This window comes from Pezoporus occidentalis, unplaced genomic scaffold, assembly GCF_034315485.1.
Source record: "Pezoporus occidentalis ecotype Australia unplaced genomic scaffold, CSIRO_AGI_Poc_V1 ctg418, whole genome shotgun sequence".
Taxonomy (NCBI): Eukaryota; Metazoa; Chordata; class Aves; order Psittaciformes; family Psittacidae; genus Pezoporus; species Pezoporus occidentalis.
The window spans coordinates 37144-54543 of NW_026915745.1; the positions used below are offsets into that span (position 1 = coordinate 37144).

At 48.9% G+C, this 17400-nt stretch overlaps 1 protein-coding gene across 3 annotated transcripts; it reads right to left on the reverse strand.

The window, feature by feature from the left end:
* Positions 1–151: 151 nt before the first annotated feature.
* ATF1 (activating transcription factor 1) lies at positions 152–14426 on the reverse strand. Of its 3 annotated transcripts, none has more exons than XM_062634171.1 (8): positions 14421–14426; positions 8899–9015; positions 7037–7165; positions 5145–5245; positions 3836–3966; positions 2835–3014; positions 2584–2743; positions 152–1589 (listed from the first exon to the last, which is right to left on the reverse strand). In XM_062634171.1, exons 1-8 carry the CDS (start codon positions 14421–14423, stop codon positions 1445–1447), a joined length of 966 nt encoding a protein of 321 aa, XP_062490155.1. In that variant the 5' UTR covers positions 14424–14426; the 3' UTR covers positions 152–1444. The 3 variants fall into 3 exon arrangements, with proteins under 3 accessions (XP_062490155.1, XP_062490156.1, XP_062490157.1); XM_062634172.1 differs by lacking the exon at positions 14421–14426 and adding an exon at positions 14276–14286; XM_062634173.1 differs by lacking the exon at positions 14421–14426 and having other exon boundaries at positions 8943–9079.
* Between the last annotated feature and the right edge of the window lie 2974 nt (positions 14427–17400).

Sequence of the window (17400 nt, forward strand, 5' to 3'; positions counted from 1 at the left end):
TGACAGTGACCAGATCGAACGTGCAGATATCAGCAAGTGTGGGGAATCAAAAGCCCTGATCTCGTGGGTTGTTGTTTGTTTTTTTTTCTCCTCTTTTTGTTTTCCCAATATTCCCTAGGATCCCTTTTTTTAGTTTTTCTTTTTTTGCAAGTTGCCTACAGACGTACAAAATTAATTCAAATATCTCCTACACCAAAGAGGATCTCCTTTGACTTTGTACTATCCATAAAAATATATGCTCGAAAATCTGCTTCTTCACAAAATATTTCATTTGCTTACTAAAATGAAATATAGAAACTGTCAAAATACGTATATAAACTCAATTTCAGCATCTGGAAAGATCACAATTTAGCTACAAAATATACCACCCATCTACCTGTTTGCAATAAAGTATTTGCTTACAAAGATACCATTGCTTTGCAAAATATCACCTACCTTACAAAATCAGCCCGGCAATGTTGCACTGCTTTCAGCATAGAAACCCTATATTAGAACCTCAGTAACCCTTTGGTATACATCTTCCACTTGTGTGTTTTAGCATTTGGTTTCAACGTTCCAAAGCACAGAAGAGCCTCCAGACAGAAGCAGCAACGAGTGTTTCATTGTGTTTATAGGCAGCACATGGTTGTTTCTCAATTCTAGGTGTTTCCCATGCCCAGCAACTAAGAGCAACCTATTGTGAAATCATTCTTCAGCTCTTCTTCACCAGTACTTGCTCTTCCACGCTGCACTAGGGAATAACTGGATGCGTTGAGTCCTCTTAGGGCAAGCCAACACCTTTCACATGCCTCGGACATGGTCAGGACTCGGCCTCTGGCTGCTTGCTGCAGCTCCTTCCCAAATGCGATCAACACAGCAAAGGTTGAAAAGAAAACCCCCAACTTTTGTAACTCAGCTGAGAAAGAGGAAACGTGATTGATACCTCGAGCGAAGCAGGAGCTCCTGGTTAGCGTCTGCGCCTGTAACGAACAACCGCCAGCTTCAACCAAACCTATTTACATACAAAGAACTGAAAGCAAAAGAACTGGGAAAGAATAAAAGAGTAAGAAATCAAAACATAAACTGGTTATAAATGTTCCTACTAATGTCCACTATGGCAAGGATTCCACGTCATCCACTGTAACCAACTACTGCCTCCGTTACAAGAGGTACGGGAAGGAACTCTACCCGCCTGCCCTGTAAAACGGGACCGTCCTTTACTGTCGGTGCAATCGTGACTTCAGAACGTTTCCAGTTGTGCCAGCAGGGATTTTGGGTGAGGTTTTCCTGTTTCCTTTCTTGTACTTTGTCACCAAATAAAATCTCGAGAGTCTTGAAGCTGTGAAATCTAGGTAGAAAAGTTTCAATTTTTGACCTTTCGTTTAGAGGTTAAAAAATCCCGTATAAAAAAAAAAAAGAATTTCTCCTCTGAAATGTAAAGAGTCCAAAGTTTCACCTCCTTTTCTTACACGCTTTTATGACAGTAAAGATCTTTCAAAGTTTTTAACTCTTCAATGAGAGTTTTGTTCTGGTTTTCCAGGACCGCAACTCGATTTTCCAGGCATTTCACGTACTCCTTCTTCTTTCTACGGCATTCTCGAGCAGCTTCTCTGGAACACACAAGCAGAAGGGATTGCTGAGTTTAGAGCTGGGATGTTTCTGCTTCCTGCATGTGGTGATGCTGACCACTATGAGAGGAGGGAGCTGGCAGTGCCATCGTGAACAGCACGGGCTGGAAAGCGCATGATGTGTCCCGGGCTGCACCAAAAGGAGCGTGAGCAGCAGGCCCAAGGAGGTGATCCTGCCCCTCTGCTCTGCTCTCGTGAGACCTCACCTGGAGCTTTGGGTGCAGTTCTGGTGTCCTCAACATAAAAAGGACATGGAACTGTTGGAACAAGTCCAGAGAAGGCCACGAGGATGAGCAGGGGCTGGAGCACCTCCTGTATGAAGACAGGCTGAGGAAGTTGGGGCTGTTCAGCCTGGAGAAGAGAAGCTGCGTGGAGACCTCAGAGCAGCTTCCAGTATCTGAAGGGGGGCTGTAGGGATGCTGGGGAGGGACTCTTCATTAGGGACTGCAGTGACAGGACAAGGGGTAACGGGTTAAAACTGAAACAGGGGAAGTTTAGAGTGGATCTAAGGAGGAAATTCTTTCCTGTGAGGGTGCTGAGGCACTGGAATGGGTTGCCCAGGGAGGCTGGGAACGCTCCATCCCTGGCGGTGTTAAAGGCCAGGTTGGACAGAGCCTTGGGTGAGATGGTTTAGTGTGAGGTGTCCCTGCCCATGGCAGGGGGTTGGAACCGGATGATCTTAAGGTCCTTTCCAACCCTAACTATTCTATGGTTCTATTCTATAGGCAGACAGCATGAAATTGGTACCACGTGTGGCAGCCAATCTGCAGGGAAAACCCAGTTCGTTTTCTCCAAGCTGTGCAGGACAGAACACGGGGCACGTTTTGGCCTGAATTCCCTACTTTTCAGTGGACAATTCACCCTTCAGTGACGGCACAATCAGTAATATTAGTCTGCAGGATGCAGTTTGCCCTTTGAGGATGCCTTTCAGCACATGAAATACCAAACCCCCAGCAGCCCACGTGCAGTCCCCTACCTGTTCTTCATCAGCCGTATCTCTCGTTTCAACTGTGGGTCATCCGTCTTACTCGTCTGCGACGTCAGGGTGACAGGAGATGTCATCACCACAGTCTGGGGCAGGGAGGTGGTGGTCGGGGTGGTGCGGATCTGGTAGGTCTGCATGTCCCCTGAGGCAGCTGTTGGGAGAAGAGCACAGGACATCAGGACGTGGCCGGGTCGGACTCGCGTTAAGGCTAACGTCACACCGCTTCCAGAGGCTGTACTCACTCTGCACCACCACCTGGTTGCTGGGGACAAGGATCTGTTGCCCATCCGAGGTCTGGGCATACTGCAGGATCGTCGTGCCAGGCTGAGCACCACCAGCGTTGGCCATCGTCAGTGTCTGCAGACCCTGCACGCCGTCAGCGCCCGGGCTGGCCAGCTGCAAGCCATTGGCAGCAATGGCAACTTGAAAGGAAAAGGAACTCGCTCAACAACCTTTGTACAGTGTGAAATACAAAGGCAGGGCAGCCTGGAGAAGAGAAGGCTCCTCAAGGGGAGACCTGAGAGCAGCTCCAGAGCCTAAAGGGGCTGCAGGAAACCCAGAGAGGGGCCTGGGACAAGGGCCTGTAGGGACAGGCCAAGGGGAATGGCTTGAACCTGCCCGAGGGGAGACTGAGATGAGCTCTGAGGCAGAAGCTCTTCCCTGTGACAGTGCTGAGGCGCTGGCACAGGCTGCCCAGAGAAGCTGCGGCTGCCCCATCCCTGGCAGTGTTCAAGGCCAGGTTGCACACAAGGGCTTGGAGCACCCTGCTCCAGTGGAAGGGGTCCCTGCCCGTGGCAGGGGTTGGAGCTGGAGGAGCATCCAGCTCAGAGAACAGGGATGGAGAGGATGTGCTCCAGTTGTGCTTTGGGGTAAAATCAAAGGAACAAACTGCTACCTTACTGATAGCAGAGGAACAGCCTTTGGTGTGGCCTTGTGCTATAATGGTATCTTCACTTATCTTAGGTTTTGGACTAGCTCTAACACTAGAACACTGCCATGCATTTCATAACAACATCCTCTGAATGTTTTAATGAGCAAAAAAGAAAAGATAAAAGCCCTGAGTTTATCTGGAGCCTTGAGATACCAGTCTGTTTCCATCCACAGGACTGTTACTAACTGTTAAACATACAACCAAACCTTTTGAGTTTCATCTTGCTCAAATATATACCACAAAGAGAATCTGTATTTTGAAGCAAGCTGAATAAAATGTGTCCAGTTAGGCACATGTTTCGTGGTAACTTACTGTACTGTCCAGTGCTTGTCTGGTAGATGGGTGTGGGAACGGACATAGATGTAACAGTAGAGACCCCAGGACTCTCCTCATCTCCTTTTCTGTCACGTGTATCTTCAGAAGAAAGATCCTTCAGGATTTTCCTATGAAAGAGAAGTTTCTCAGTTCTAAACCTAGGGAAAAAAAATCGCTGCACGGTGACAAACCTGCCCCGTTTACAGCACATTTCAGTCACCCCCAGCAAGCTGGGTGCTGAACACCAGCACTGCAGCTGCATCATGGCACTGGAGGGAAAGCTGCATCAGAGTTTCCACCATAAACCTCTTCCAGGGATATGTCAGTGGGCTGTTGAGAGCTATCTTCTGATTTACAACTTGGTCTTTATGTCTCTCAAGAATAGGCTTTCGTTATCCAGTTACACCCAGTTTGCTCTGCCTGGTGTCAGAATAAGCTAAAAAGGGTAGATTACTATAGAAAAGTTTAACCACCTGCTCTGGCAGTACACAGGAACTTTACTTTTCCCTGCATTTAATGCAGCTCTTGCACAGCTCCTCACACAGCCTGTGTCCTGTGTAACAAGACCCTATGAAAACAGACATATCTCTTTATAAGAGCCACCAAGGGAAGTGTGAATTTTATATGTTTTACCCCAGGCCAAATCATGATTTAGTGGCAGTTCCATGAAGAGAAAAGCAGAACTGAGAACTCCTGATCCCAAACCTGCAGGGTAACCAGCTCTCCTTCAGAAGCTCTGCTTACAGCTCCTGGTTTCCTATCCTGAGGAGTCAGAATTGCTCTTTTCCCCCACTGTTTTTGACTGCAGGCAAAACAATCAAATCCCTCTGAAATCGTTTGTCTCGATGTATAGCTCAAAAGGAGACCAAACCATCAGAAAGCACTAAGAAGAGCAAACAGTCAAGAAGTAGATTGGATCTAAGGAGGAAATTCTTTCCTGTGAGGGTGCTGAGGCACTGGAATAGGTTGCTCAGGGAGGTTGGGAATGCTCCATCCCTGGCAGTGCTCAAGACCAGGTTGGATGAGGCCTTGGGTGATGTGGTTTATGTGAGGTGTCCCTGCCCATGGCAGGGGGGTTGGAACTGGGTGATCTTAAGGTCCTTTCCAACCCAAACGATTCCATGATTCTATAACTGAAAAGCAGTGGCAGAAGCAGGACTGGGGAGCATCCCCCAAATGCCTACTGCATGCAACAGGCCCAGTGCATGTTTCAAGAGAAAGAAAACAGAATATAGGAAGCTATTGAAAGAAGTTGCTCTTTTGGTCTCAAATAAAAGGTACAAAAGCTACTCCCTGCTGTACTTACCGGTAGGAAGGACGGCGAGCTAAGATGCCTCGAGCTTTCTGTGAGGAGCCTATGCTATCTGATGAATCCTGAGAATCTTCACTCTCAGACAAAGAAGAGACCTAAAAGAGACAAAAAATGGGGTTATCTGGCACACTGCAACCGAAACCCCCGCATGAGGTTACACACTGTACTCGTGTACCAGCTAAAGCTGCTTGAACACTACACAAGTGCAGCTGATTACAAAGAGAGAACCCAAAAAAAAGGGGATTTCTAGTTTCAGTGTTTTCAGCTATTTGTAGCAATTATCAGAGATTGTCAGCGAGGTCCTAATGACACAAATCCCCTCTCCTCCCCCCCCCAAAAAGAAAGCTCCCAAACTCTTTTATCCCATTAAAAGCAGGTAAACGCCCACTATTTGAAGGCAGCTGTTTTAGCTGGATCAAACTGTGGGATTAATCAAGCCAGGGTGAAGAAACAGGAATGGTTTCTTTCCATACACATCACACAAGCCAAACTATCTTATCAGCTGATGAATAGGTGAGCCGCTCCCACACATCAATTGGTCTGAGGCGCTGGTGGGAAAGGAAAGAACAGCATTTCTGTATGGAGACAAACATATAAGGCACCTGAAACCTTTGTGCAGACAGAAGAGCAGTGCATTTTGCTGCTGGGAATGGAAGAGTCAACTGAAAAGACTATTTAAGGCAGCGGGGAGTAAGAGTGCAAAGTGTTATCTATGGTTTTCTCCTTATTCCACTGTGTCCCCAGCCAGCTGGCAAGAGCTCTCTTGTCTCTGATGCTCCTTATTAAATACAAGCCAACAGAACATTTACTTGTACTTATGTGTGTGTCAGCAACAACAAGGCAGGAAGAATGCAAACAGCTCTGGGAAAAGCAACCCTCAGCTGCTGTTACAGAGGCAGGAGCGAGCTCCCATCAGAAAGCTCCTCCTGTGCTATTTTTCCTCCCCACCTTTGGGCAACAAGGTCAAAGTGTTCATAAATGACAGGGAAAGAAAGGAAAGAGCTCAGTCAGTGGGGACCCTGCCGCTAGAACACCATGATAGGAGAGGGGTGACTGGAGACTCAAGGAACCACAACCTACTGCAGCAGCCAGTTGGCTGCTCTCAGCAAAGTGGAAGGTGTTTTCCATGCTCTGATGTTATGGGAACAATGAGGGCTGAAAATGCATTACAGGTTTCCTTTCCAAGGTTTATCACTTTAACGTTGTACGAAGAGATAAGCACAGTACAAAAGGATCAGGGACGAATCAATGCCTTTTAGCCCAGTTCTTGCAGGCATTTGGCTGAGCAGTGCAGTTACTGCACAGTTTAACTCCAATGCTGGGCTGTCCTGAGGGCTCTCTGCAGCCAAGAACCGAATGAAGCAGTAACAGGCTCGCCTGTGAACTCCCTGAGGCACACGAGCACGAGAAACAAGCAGAATCCTCAGTACCACAGAAAGGGAGTTCAAGTGTACAGGAGGGGAGCAAGGACCAGCTCATGCACCCCCATTCAGGTCCCCCTTTTCCTAACACATGGCTTAATTCACTTGGTCATTCCACACTCTCCTCATTTGGGTATTACAACACACTGGTTGCAATGTCTGTTAAGAGCATCACGTAGAGCACTGTGGGTTTGTTTGGGGGGGGGGTTACGAAGGGAGGCAATGTCAAATAGTTTCATTTCCACTCCAAAGGCAATTTTAGCATCACAAGTCATTTCAGGCCTCAAGAAACCATTAAGAACAACATATCCCCTAAATTCTGTCACTTGCCTACTCACTGTCTCTTACAGCAGAGCCAGCCAGGCTGCGCCGTGGCAGAGCTAGCCAAGGCAGGCAAGCCTTTACAAGTCCTCTCACCTACAGAAAACAGGATCCTTGGTTATTTAACAGACATTCTGTACCTACCTGCACGGTTTGCACCTGAGGTGAGTGGATGACAGAAGAGGACTGAGCTGTCTGAATGACTCCCTGGACCTGGACTTGCTCTCCAGGAAGCTGAACGACTGTCAGGGGTGCAGGACCTCTTAGAGACATCTACAACAAAGCAAAGAATCATTACCACAAGCGTTTGTGCCACAGGATCCACAAAGTGCATCTACATGTAGGAAAACGAGGGGAGAACATGCATTAGCAGAAGCTTCTTTCAAGTCTAATTAAGTCATAAAGATATCCTTTAAAGATGCACATTTCTGAGATAGGTATCTGCATCCAAAAAAGCCTGTTTCATCAGTTACACGTTTGCCTTAGGGGGGAAAATCAAATACACAGCATTATGTGCAGATGATTCAAATGCTGCAGCTTTTAATATGTGCAGTTGTAAATGAACCACAACTTAGACAAGCAGGAACAGAAGTGCCTAATAAGTAGCCTCCATTCTCACGAAAGTTAATGGGAATTCAGGGCACTAAAACCTAAATGGAAGTGAAAGGACCCACAAGACTGAGGGCTTAGGACAGGTCAGACTTACAGCACTCCAGTGATGCAGAAGGCAGCCTGAATAATGCACAGATTTGGTGGTCTTGGAGTTACTGTTTTTAAAGCAAGCAGTACGAGGCCATGGTTCAAAGATTTCACACCGAAGAAATCACAAGAGTGAAGCATAGCAAAAGCTGACCCAGCTACTTAGAAAGTTCAAGGCACAAGGGCTGTAACTAGAGGGAGATAAAAGGCAACTGGAGGAGATAAGGTGTGCAGGCTCTGGACAAGGAAGAACAAAGAGCAGGGTTTTGCAAATCACACCAACAGCATCTGCTCTTTCATGGTTTAAAACTATCCATTTCAATGCATGCTGTGGCTGAGATCTAGGTTTAACTGGCAAGAAAAGCTGAACGTTACTGCTACCCCTATAGAAAATGCTTCTTCCATTCCAGATTTGCATTTCTGATGTTGAACTTTGCACTTAAAAACTGATTCAAGCTCATACACGCAGAAGCATGAATGAACAACCCTTTCCCTCACCAACTGTCTTCACTACTTTTATTAATCTGAAATAGAGGACAAGATGAAGGGACCATTACAACTCACACTGCTAACTGTCCATTTAATATTACTTTCTGTACCATACATTAAGGTACACATTGGCAACTTTATACAAAAGCAGAGCAGAAAACCAGCCTTGGAGCAAACAACAGGACGTTTGCTGGTCTTCTACCCTGTCTTTGCCTCAGGAAGTACCTAAATCCTGCACCAAAATCCAAGCTGCCTCCGCAGGGTGACCAGGGGATGAGCTGAAAAGTGTTCTTCAGGGCTGGGAGCAGAGCGCCTGGACAGAGATGCTCTTTCCAATGCAGAAAGTGGAATCAGGAGGAATTCAGGCTAAAGCTTTGAAAGGGAAGTTACTTTTATGTCACATTTCCGACTTCGTAAGATTTATTGCATGAAATGTATTCATGTTGGGCTAAAATCCAAGTGTTTCCATGGTGCTGAGCACCCAGGATTGCCATTACTACAAAAGGAGCTATAAATACTTCTTCAGAAAGAAATGAAAATCAGCTCCTCGATTCATCACTGAGCAGCTCCCTTATGTTGGGTCAACAAGGCTTTCAAAGGAGGCACAGCTCACTTTGTACAAGCACGCTTCATTCTGGCCTTTTGGGTACAAGCCATTTGGGGTCATCCATCACCAACCAGATCCATTCCTCTCAACTTTCTTTTGTTCTTTCTTCTCTGTGCGTTTCTAGGAGTCAAGAATCCCTACAGTTTGTAGTACCTAAAAAACCAGCTCTTAGCTACCTCAAATGTGTGCTGAGATTTGGCCCAGGCTTTACCTGTTGAGCAATATGAGAGAGCTGAGCTGCCTGTAGTGTTGTACCTTGTACAGCTGACGTTTGTGAAGGCGACACTGAACTGGTACTGCTGCTCTTGTGCACCTCTTCCATAATCAACTGCAAGAAAAGCAAGGGGTTCCATTCAGTTCATGAGAAACGTGACCACCAGATGGGTGCCCAGCTTCCAGGGTTACTTTACAGGCTCTCTGTGCATAAAGCTTTGAGTCAGACATTTCATGCTCTCCCAGGAGCACGAGGGGAAGGCCACGGTGGGTCCTTTCCATGGACTCGCCCTGAGGCCTCAGAACAGCACAAATCCCTGCTTGGAACAGGGAACTGTGTTCCCCTGACCACCACCTGCATCCAAGCCTCTGGCAGCACCGGGGCAGCCATCTGCTATCACATGTATTGACTGAATTTCCTGTTTTCTTCCTAAAAATAAAGTCAAGTCATGAGGTTTAGGAAGACAACCGAGATAAAGCATTGCTACTAAAGACTGCCTTGCTGTAAGGAAAAGAGTTCCCCAAAATATGTTATCCAAGCTACCAGCCAAACCTATCTGAAACCATCTGAAGGGCTGCAAAGCCAGACCAGGGATTCCAATCAGAGAGCACACAGGTTTGAGTTTTAAACCCTGCAGCAGTCACTGGGTCTCCATGCAATCCAGTCACATTGCTGTCATTCCAATGACTTCCTATTTACCTGTTCAACATCTTGGCATCACGCCCCCTCTGACAGTGGGGGATACAGGGATGTTAAACACATGCTTTGGGCTGGAGTTGGGGGGGGGGACCAGCCTGGAGCATTACGAGATGCTGGGTGAGCGTTCAACGTTTTGTCACAGGAGGTTTGAAGCTGTTGAAGGGACAGTTGCTATGAGACTGGAAATTACAGCTCCTTCTGTGGAAACGTGAGTCATTGCTTTTTCCCTACCGAGATCAACCACAGCTCTCGCCGCCTGACGTCGGCTCGGGGAGGGGGGGAAAGTCAACGGACACCAAGACCAGAACCTTGCTCTTGCAATCCTCACTCCCCTCCCACTCTAGGAAGTTACTAATCCAGAACTCTGTGGAGGCAAACTTGATGGCTGGGTGACACACGAAGCCATAGCATGGAACAAACGGCCTCCAGCACATGATCCAGCTTCCCAACGCACTTATGTCCATGCACATAAACCAGTTTGCCCACAGTAAAAATGAGGGCTTCGCCCTGCAATAAGAGCTCAGAGGAGCCAGGCAGTGCTTCAGCTGTTCCCAGCTTCTGGAATCCCTCAGCTTAATCAAAACGATCTCAGCTTATCACATTGCTGCTGGTGCTAATGCAAGGGTCAGGAGCGTGAACCAGAGCCTGACACCCAGCTCCAGGGGGAGTGGAGCGATGGGATTCCAACAGTTGCTTTTTCCAGCTGCTGCAGAGCACACCTGAACATCAGGAAATCGGACTGGGGCTTTTTATTTGCTCATTCCTTTGTTAAGGAATGGGAGTTGGGATCTAAAGTAATTCCCCACAATCCCAGGCTGGTTTGGGTTGAAGGGAGCTTAAAGCTCCTCCAGCTCCAACCCCAACCCCTTCCACTGGAGCAGCTTGCTCCAAGCCCCTGTGTCCAACCTGCCCTTGAACACTGCCAGGGATGGGGCAGCCACAGCTTCTCTGGGCACCCTGTGCCAGCGCCTCAGCACCCTCACAGGGAAGAGCTTCTGCCTAAGAGCTCAGCTCAGTCTCCCCTCGGGCAGGTTAAAGCCATTCCCCTTGGCCTGTCCCTACAGGCCCTTGTCCCAGGCCCCTCTCTGGGTTTCCTGCAGCCCCTTGAGGCACTGGAGCTGCTCTCAGGTCTCCCCTTGAGGAGCCTTCTCTTCTCCAGGCTGCCCCAGCCCAGCTCTCTCTGCCTGTCATTTAAACATACTGAAACTATAAAGGATAAAGAGCAGAACCAACAACAAGCACAAAGAAGGGACATGATTCCGCATCCCCTCTAAGCTGCTTTAGCTTCTTATGAAGGACAATCTACCTTTTGTACCCCTGCAAAGGGAGACCTGGCAAGTGTCACAAGTAAACAGGGCACTGTCAAACCGAAATCCAGTCAACAGCAAAAACGAACACACGTTTCCAGTGCGACAGAAACACCCCATTCATTTCTGTAGTGCTAAACCACACACTGCCTTCCCCTCTCTTACTGGTTTGCTCTGCTTTCTCGTCCCAGGAACGACTGGAAACAGCAGCAAGATCGACTGCAAGAAACAATGAAACCAACAGATATGAAACCACCCAAAGATATGAAACAAAGCAGGGGCAAAGCACAAAGGGTTTTGCTGCTCTTTCTCTCCGAGGCGTGAAGTCCTGCTTACAGGAATCAAAGGTAAAGCATCTCCCATGGTAAACTTGATGCTCAAGTTTCCTTCATCTTTGCTTCCTCTGTAATATTGGGCTAAGCATTAACCCAACACCTATTGATTCAGTGAAAGGGTATTAATAAGGTATTAAGGGTTAGCAAGTGATTGTAACAAGGTGTCAATGACGACTGCATCTCATCCTCCAGCGAGTAAAGGAGGTGCAAGCACGCTCTGGCCCCTGTCCCACAAGAAGACTCAACACGCCTCTACCCTGTTAAAACAACCCCTTTACCTGGAAAACCATGGCTTTCCCATTGGAATGGCTGCCTGTGAACACCCTGCACCAGCCAGGGCCAATGGAGGCCTCCAACCTGCAAGTCCTCAGCACCAAAGATGGAAACTGCAGCGGGGCTTCATCATTTTACACAGTTACAAGCACTTTCAACACCAGCACATGTCTAGCTGAAACCAGCTGCATAGTTTTGGGGTGAAAGAAGAGTTTTCCATGTCACAGAGCGCAGGCAAGGGGGGAATTCATAAAAGCAGCACCCGATGATTTATTAGCCAGGGAATAACTGTGGTTCCAGCCTGCAGGAAAACCATTTAGTGAGCAGATAGGTATGGATGGTGCTTTTCAGAAGGAAATCAGTGCTCACAAGTAACTCAGCTGAAATGAAAGGGCCTATAGGGATGCTGGGGAGGGACTCTTCATTAGGGACTGCAGTGACAGGACAAGGGGTAACGGGTTCAAACTGAAACAGGGGAAGTTTAGATTGGGTATAAGGAGGAAATTCTTTGCTGTGAGGGTGGTGAGGCACTGGAATGGGTTGCCCAGGGAGGTTGGGAATGCTCCATCCCTGGCAGTGTTCAAGGCCTGGTTTAGTGGGAGGTGTCCCTGCCCATGGCAGGGGGTTGGAACTGGATGATCTTAAGGTCCTTTCCAACCCAAACCATTCCATGCTGCTATGAAAGGATTCTGCAAGAGCATCATCGGGAAGCGGGGTCTGAAGGACTCTGCATCACCTCTCTCCAGCCAAAGCAACACTGGAGCTTCAAACACTTCTTCCCTTTAGGCAGGAACAGGAACCTTGCCTTTCACTGTGGGCAAGCTGAAGCCCACAGGCCCCCTCCTAATGCGATGCTCCTCCGGTTGAACCACCCCTCAAGGACCACAAAGCCAAACCTAAAGGGCTGAGGAAGCTCCATTCAAAGAGAAGAAACCCGAGGCCCCTGCTCTCCTGCCCTGCCCGGGGAGCTCCTGCCACAGGAGGCAAAGAGCAAGCAGGTGGGATCTAAAAGGCAGGCAAAGGGAAGCGAGCACCAAAGGAAGGCACCGAGTCCTCTTCTGCCCTTTCAACCTAGCAGAGGAAAGGTCTCAGTGGTGTCTGGGTGCTGAAACACAGCAAGAGGCAACCGAGGTTTGGGGGTTCTTTTTAGGACTTTGTAAAGTCTTAAAGTATTATAAGTATCGTATTTATTAACTTTTATATCATTTCTATATCTTGTAATTTATGTTATTTATATATTATGTATTATTAAATATTATAGAATATAAAGACCTAAAGGATTGTAAATATTATATTTACTATTTTTCATATAATTTCTGTATAATTTGTTATTTATACATTATAAATTATTGAATTTTATCAAATATATATTTGTAAAGTCTTCTTATATTTATTATATTGATGTATTTTTGTTTTATAATTTATATTATTAAAATTATTAAATATAAAATATATATTTATAAAGTCTTAAAGTATTATAAATACTATATTATATTTGATATCATGTCTATGCTTTATAATGTATATGTTTTATTATGTCACGTATTAACTATGATAAAATATAGATATTGATAAAGCCTTAAAGTATTATAAATACTATACTATATTTGATATGTCTATGCTTTATAACGTATATGTTTTATTATCTATCACCTATTATTAACTATGATAAAATATAGATATTGATAAAACCTTAAAGTATTATAAATACTATATTTGATATGTCTATGCTTTATAATGTATATGTTTTATTACCACATATTATCAACCATTATAAAACATAGATATTGATAAAGCCTTAAAGTATTATAAATACTATACTATATTTGATATGTCTATGCTTTATAACGTATGTTTTCTTATCTATCACGTATTATTAACCATTATAAAACATAGATATTGATAAAGCCTTAAAGTATTATAAATGCTTTATAACGTATGTGTTTTATTACCTCCCACGTATCATCAACCATTACAAACCACAGACACCGACAAAGCCCTAAACCATCCTCAAGGCCACACAATTCTACCCTTAAACGCCAACAGCCGCACTCCGACCCCCGAGCGCCCGGGGCCACCTGCGCGCTGCCCAGCCCGCTCGCCCGCTCCGGTTTGCCGTGCAGGCACCGGGGGAAGGTTCCCCTCCGGCCTGGGAACCCGTCGGAATTCCCGTTCTCTCCCCCCCTCCCCGGGGCTTGGTGCAAGACCGAGGCAGGAGGCACCGCGTCCTCCCCGGTCCCGCTGGCTCCTTCCCATGGGTTCCCTTCCCCGCCCCAGCCCCTCCGGCGAGTGCCCCCTTCCCCGGCAGCCTCGGCCATGAAAGCGCGCGGGGTGCAGCGCACGGACACCACGGATCCCGCTGCCTGTCAAAGGGAGGTAGGGGCGCAGCCTCCATCGCCCGGTACCCACGGCTCCCAGGGGCCAGGCCCGCTCTCCCCGCTCAGGGACCCCCGTTTATCCCTTACACCCCCTCCCCGAGCTGCCCCTCACTGACAGCTCCGCGCCGGGCCCTGCCCGCTGACCCCCACACCGGCCCGGAGCCTCCTCCGCGGCGCCGACCGAGCCCCGAGGCCCAGTGAGGGCGGACGGGAGAAGGGAAACGGAGGCGGCGGAGGAGCCTCGGGCCCGGGCCTGCAGCGGGGGAGCGGCCTGGCCGGGCCGGGCCTGGCCGAGGCCCCGGAGCGGGGCCGGGGTGGAAAGGGTCGGGCGGGCGGAGGGGAAGGGGGCGGCCTCCCCCGCAGCGGCGGAGCCCGCTCTTACCTCAGAGCCCCGCCGGGAGAGGAGGAACCGGAACCGGAGCCGCGGCCGTGCCCGCCTCAGGAGAGCGGCGCCGGCGGCACCGTGGACACGGCCGGGCCGCGACCACCATAGAGTCCCCGCGGAGGCCTCGCCTCGCAGCGCCCACCATAGAGTTCCCTCCGCGCACAGCCCCGCCGCCGGAGGCTAGAGCGTCTACTGCCGGCACCGCCTCCGCGCCGCGCTTCCCGGACACGGGGATCATAGAGAGGCGGCGATAGAGCGGAGCCACCGGCACCACGACGCCTCCGCCGGGCCTCCCGCACCGCACCGGAGCGTTCCGGGGTTCCTCCGCGGCCGGGAGCGCCCACCGGGGCCTTCCCCTTCCCTCCCTCCCTCCCTCGGTGCCCGCCGGGAGCCGCGTTCCTTAGGAAGGGATTTCCGGCATTTCCTCCGCAAGGAACCGGTAACGCGGCCTGGGAGCGCTGAGGGTAGAGCCACGGGCGCCGGGTCGGGTCGGGTCGGGAAGGAGGTCCGGGGCATTGAGGGCCAGGGCCGGGCTGCGGAGCGGCCTCAGCCGGGACTGCGTTAGGGAGGGGTCGGTTAAAGCTTCACCGCGCTCCTCACCGGCTCCTTCACCGCGCTCCTCGCCGTTGTTTTCCTTGTCCTACCGGGGCCAGGCTGCAGCCAGCGCCTGCACGGGAGCAGAGGGACGGCGGAGCGGAGCGGAGCTCGGTGATGGGTTCTTGTGCACAGCTTCCCCTGCACACAGTGAGCGCGACCTGCAGGGCCCAGGAGGTGATCCTGCCCCTCTGCTCTGCTCGGGCGAGACCTCACCTGCAGCACTGGGTGCAGGTCTGGTGTCCTCAACACAAAAAGGACATGGAACTGTTGGAACAATCCCAGAGGAGACAATGAGGATGAACAGGGACTGGAGCAGCTCCTGTGTGAAGACAGGCTGAGGAAGTTGGGGTTGTTCAGCCTGGAGAAGAGAAGCTGCGTGGAGACCTCAGAGCAGCTTCCAGTGTCTGAAGGGGGCTATAGGGATGCTGGGGAGGGACTCTTCATTAGGGACTGCAGTGACAGGACAAGGGGTAAGGGGTTCAAACTGAAACAGGGGAAGTTTAGATTGGATCTAAGGAGGAAATTCTTTGCTGTGAGGGTGCTGAGGCACTGGAATGGGTTGCCCAGGGAGGTTGGGAATGCTCCATCCCTGGCAGTGTTCAAGGCCAGGCTGGACAAAGCCTTGGGTGACCTGGTTTAGTGTGAGGTGTCCCTGCCCATGGCAGGGGTTGGAACTGGGTGATCTTAAGGTCCTTTCCAACCCAAATCATTCTATGATTCTAAATGTGTTAAACTCGCTCTATCTAACACTGTGATACCAGAGAAGGTGCCTGGGCCAGAGCCGTGACAACTGGAGCAAGAATGTGCTGCCATTCGGGGTATCTGATCGCTCCTAAATGCATTTATGTAAGGATTTATTGGCTGGTTTAAGTGACTTGGTTGATCATAGAATCATGGAATGGTTTGGCTCATCCAGTTCCAGCCCCCCTGCCATGGGCAGGGACACCTCACACTAAACCAGGTCACCCAAGGCTCTGTCCAACCCGGTCTTGAACACTGCCAGGGATGGAGCATTCCCAACCTCCCTGGGCAACCCATTCCAGTGCCTCAGCACCCTCACAGGAAAGAATTTCCTCCTTAGATCCAATCTAAACTTCCCCTGTTTCAGTTTGAACCCGTTACCCCTTGTCCTGTCACTGCAGTCCCTAATGAAGAGTCCCTCCCCAGCATCCCTACAGCCCCTTTCAGATACATCTCACCATATCTCTTCATACAAGTGCCACAAAGCATCTCCCACAATACTCAGAGCTTGTCCCCTTCCTTAACCCACGGTTGCTTCCTTACAATAACAATCCACGAGAGAAAGAGCAGGTGAAGCACTCAGCAAGCAACTCAGGCATCAATATTTATTAACACAAGACAAAGGAAACACAATCAATGCGTTAATGGAACACTGTCCAGCCAGGTGTTAAAAACATAGGGCTAATCTAATCGGAAATAAATAAAACCTTTATACATAATTACATAACGCTGCAGCCTGAATGTGACAATGGCAGAGAGCTTGACAGAAATGAAAGCAAAACTCCATCTAGGGCTAAAATGCATCTCGTTTTTACAACCTCGTCTGCAGGACAGTTAGCGTGACACGTCGGAACTACATTGATTTAGAGCAGAAATGCAGTGCAAATTCTAACAAGACAGGGCTCGAAGTTACCTGTGCCCACATCTTTTGCTTAGGGAGTATTCGTGAACAGCAAGACACACAAAATCCTTTAGTTCCAAGCGTTAGGAATTCCTAGGTTTATAGGTTTCACTGCAGCTGTTAGCATGGAATCGGATGGGCCATGGCAGGGAACACTTCTGCCTTCTGCACAGGCTGCAAAGTCAAACTGGTGCGGAGAGCCTGCTGCTTGGGATTCCAGGCTTGAGTCAGCACTTAGGGGAAAGCATCCAGCTCTGAACCCAGCGGCCCTGCCAAGTGACTGAGTTTGTTCTCTAAAGCACCACGGCTGCCTCTTGTGACAGCTTTGCCCTGACGACCCAATGATCACTTAACCAGTTTGGAAGAACAAACCGAGCCCAGCCTCAAAGAGGCTTGCGATGAGAAATAGTTAGCACTTAGTGCTGTACAGTTAGTTACCTCACAGGGATGTTGTAAGGATTAGATAAGATCCTCCTTTACAGAGGAAGAAACGGAAGGAGTGAGTGGAATGACCCGTGGAAGGCCTTGTGGTAAGTCACTAGCAGAGCTGGAGCTGGAATGCGTGGTTTCCAGAGTCACAGCTCCGTACTTCCTCCTCTCCAGGACATTGCTCTTCACTGTGCCAAACATGGACAGAAGCAAAGTCCAAGCTGGCCAGCTGCTGTGTGTCACTTACTGGAGATCAGGGATGGAATGTGCTCTCCTTCAAGGGGCAGGACTGTAAACTTGCAGTTCTCCAAGGCAGAGGAATGGAACATGCCAGAAGAAAAGGTTAAGAGCACCCAGTAAACTTGCAAGAAAAATCCCCAAACCAAGAGAAGCCATTAATACCTATGCCAATAAAAACAAGGAAAAAAAAACAAAATAATCCAGTATGTCTTTA

Bases quoted from the DNA above. Each gene is read 5' to 3' on its own strand.
- ATF1 (XM_062634171.1), bottom strand. The intron at 7,166-8,898 runs GTAAAGCCTGGG...GCTTTGTTGTAG, and splicing joins TCTCTCATATTGCTCAACAG to ATGTCTCTAAGAGGTCCTGC. The intron at 5,246-7,036 runs GTAGGTACAGAA...TGTCTCTTTTAG, and splicing joins CTCAGGTGCAAACCGTGCAG to GTCTCTTCTTTGTCTGAGAG.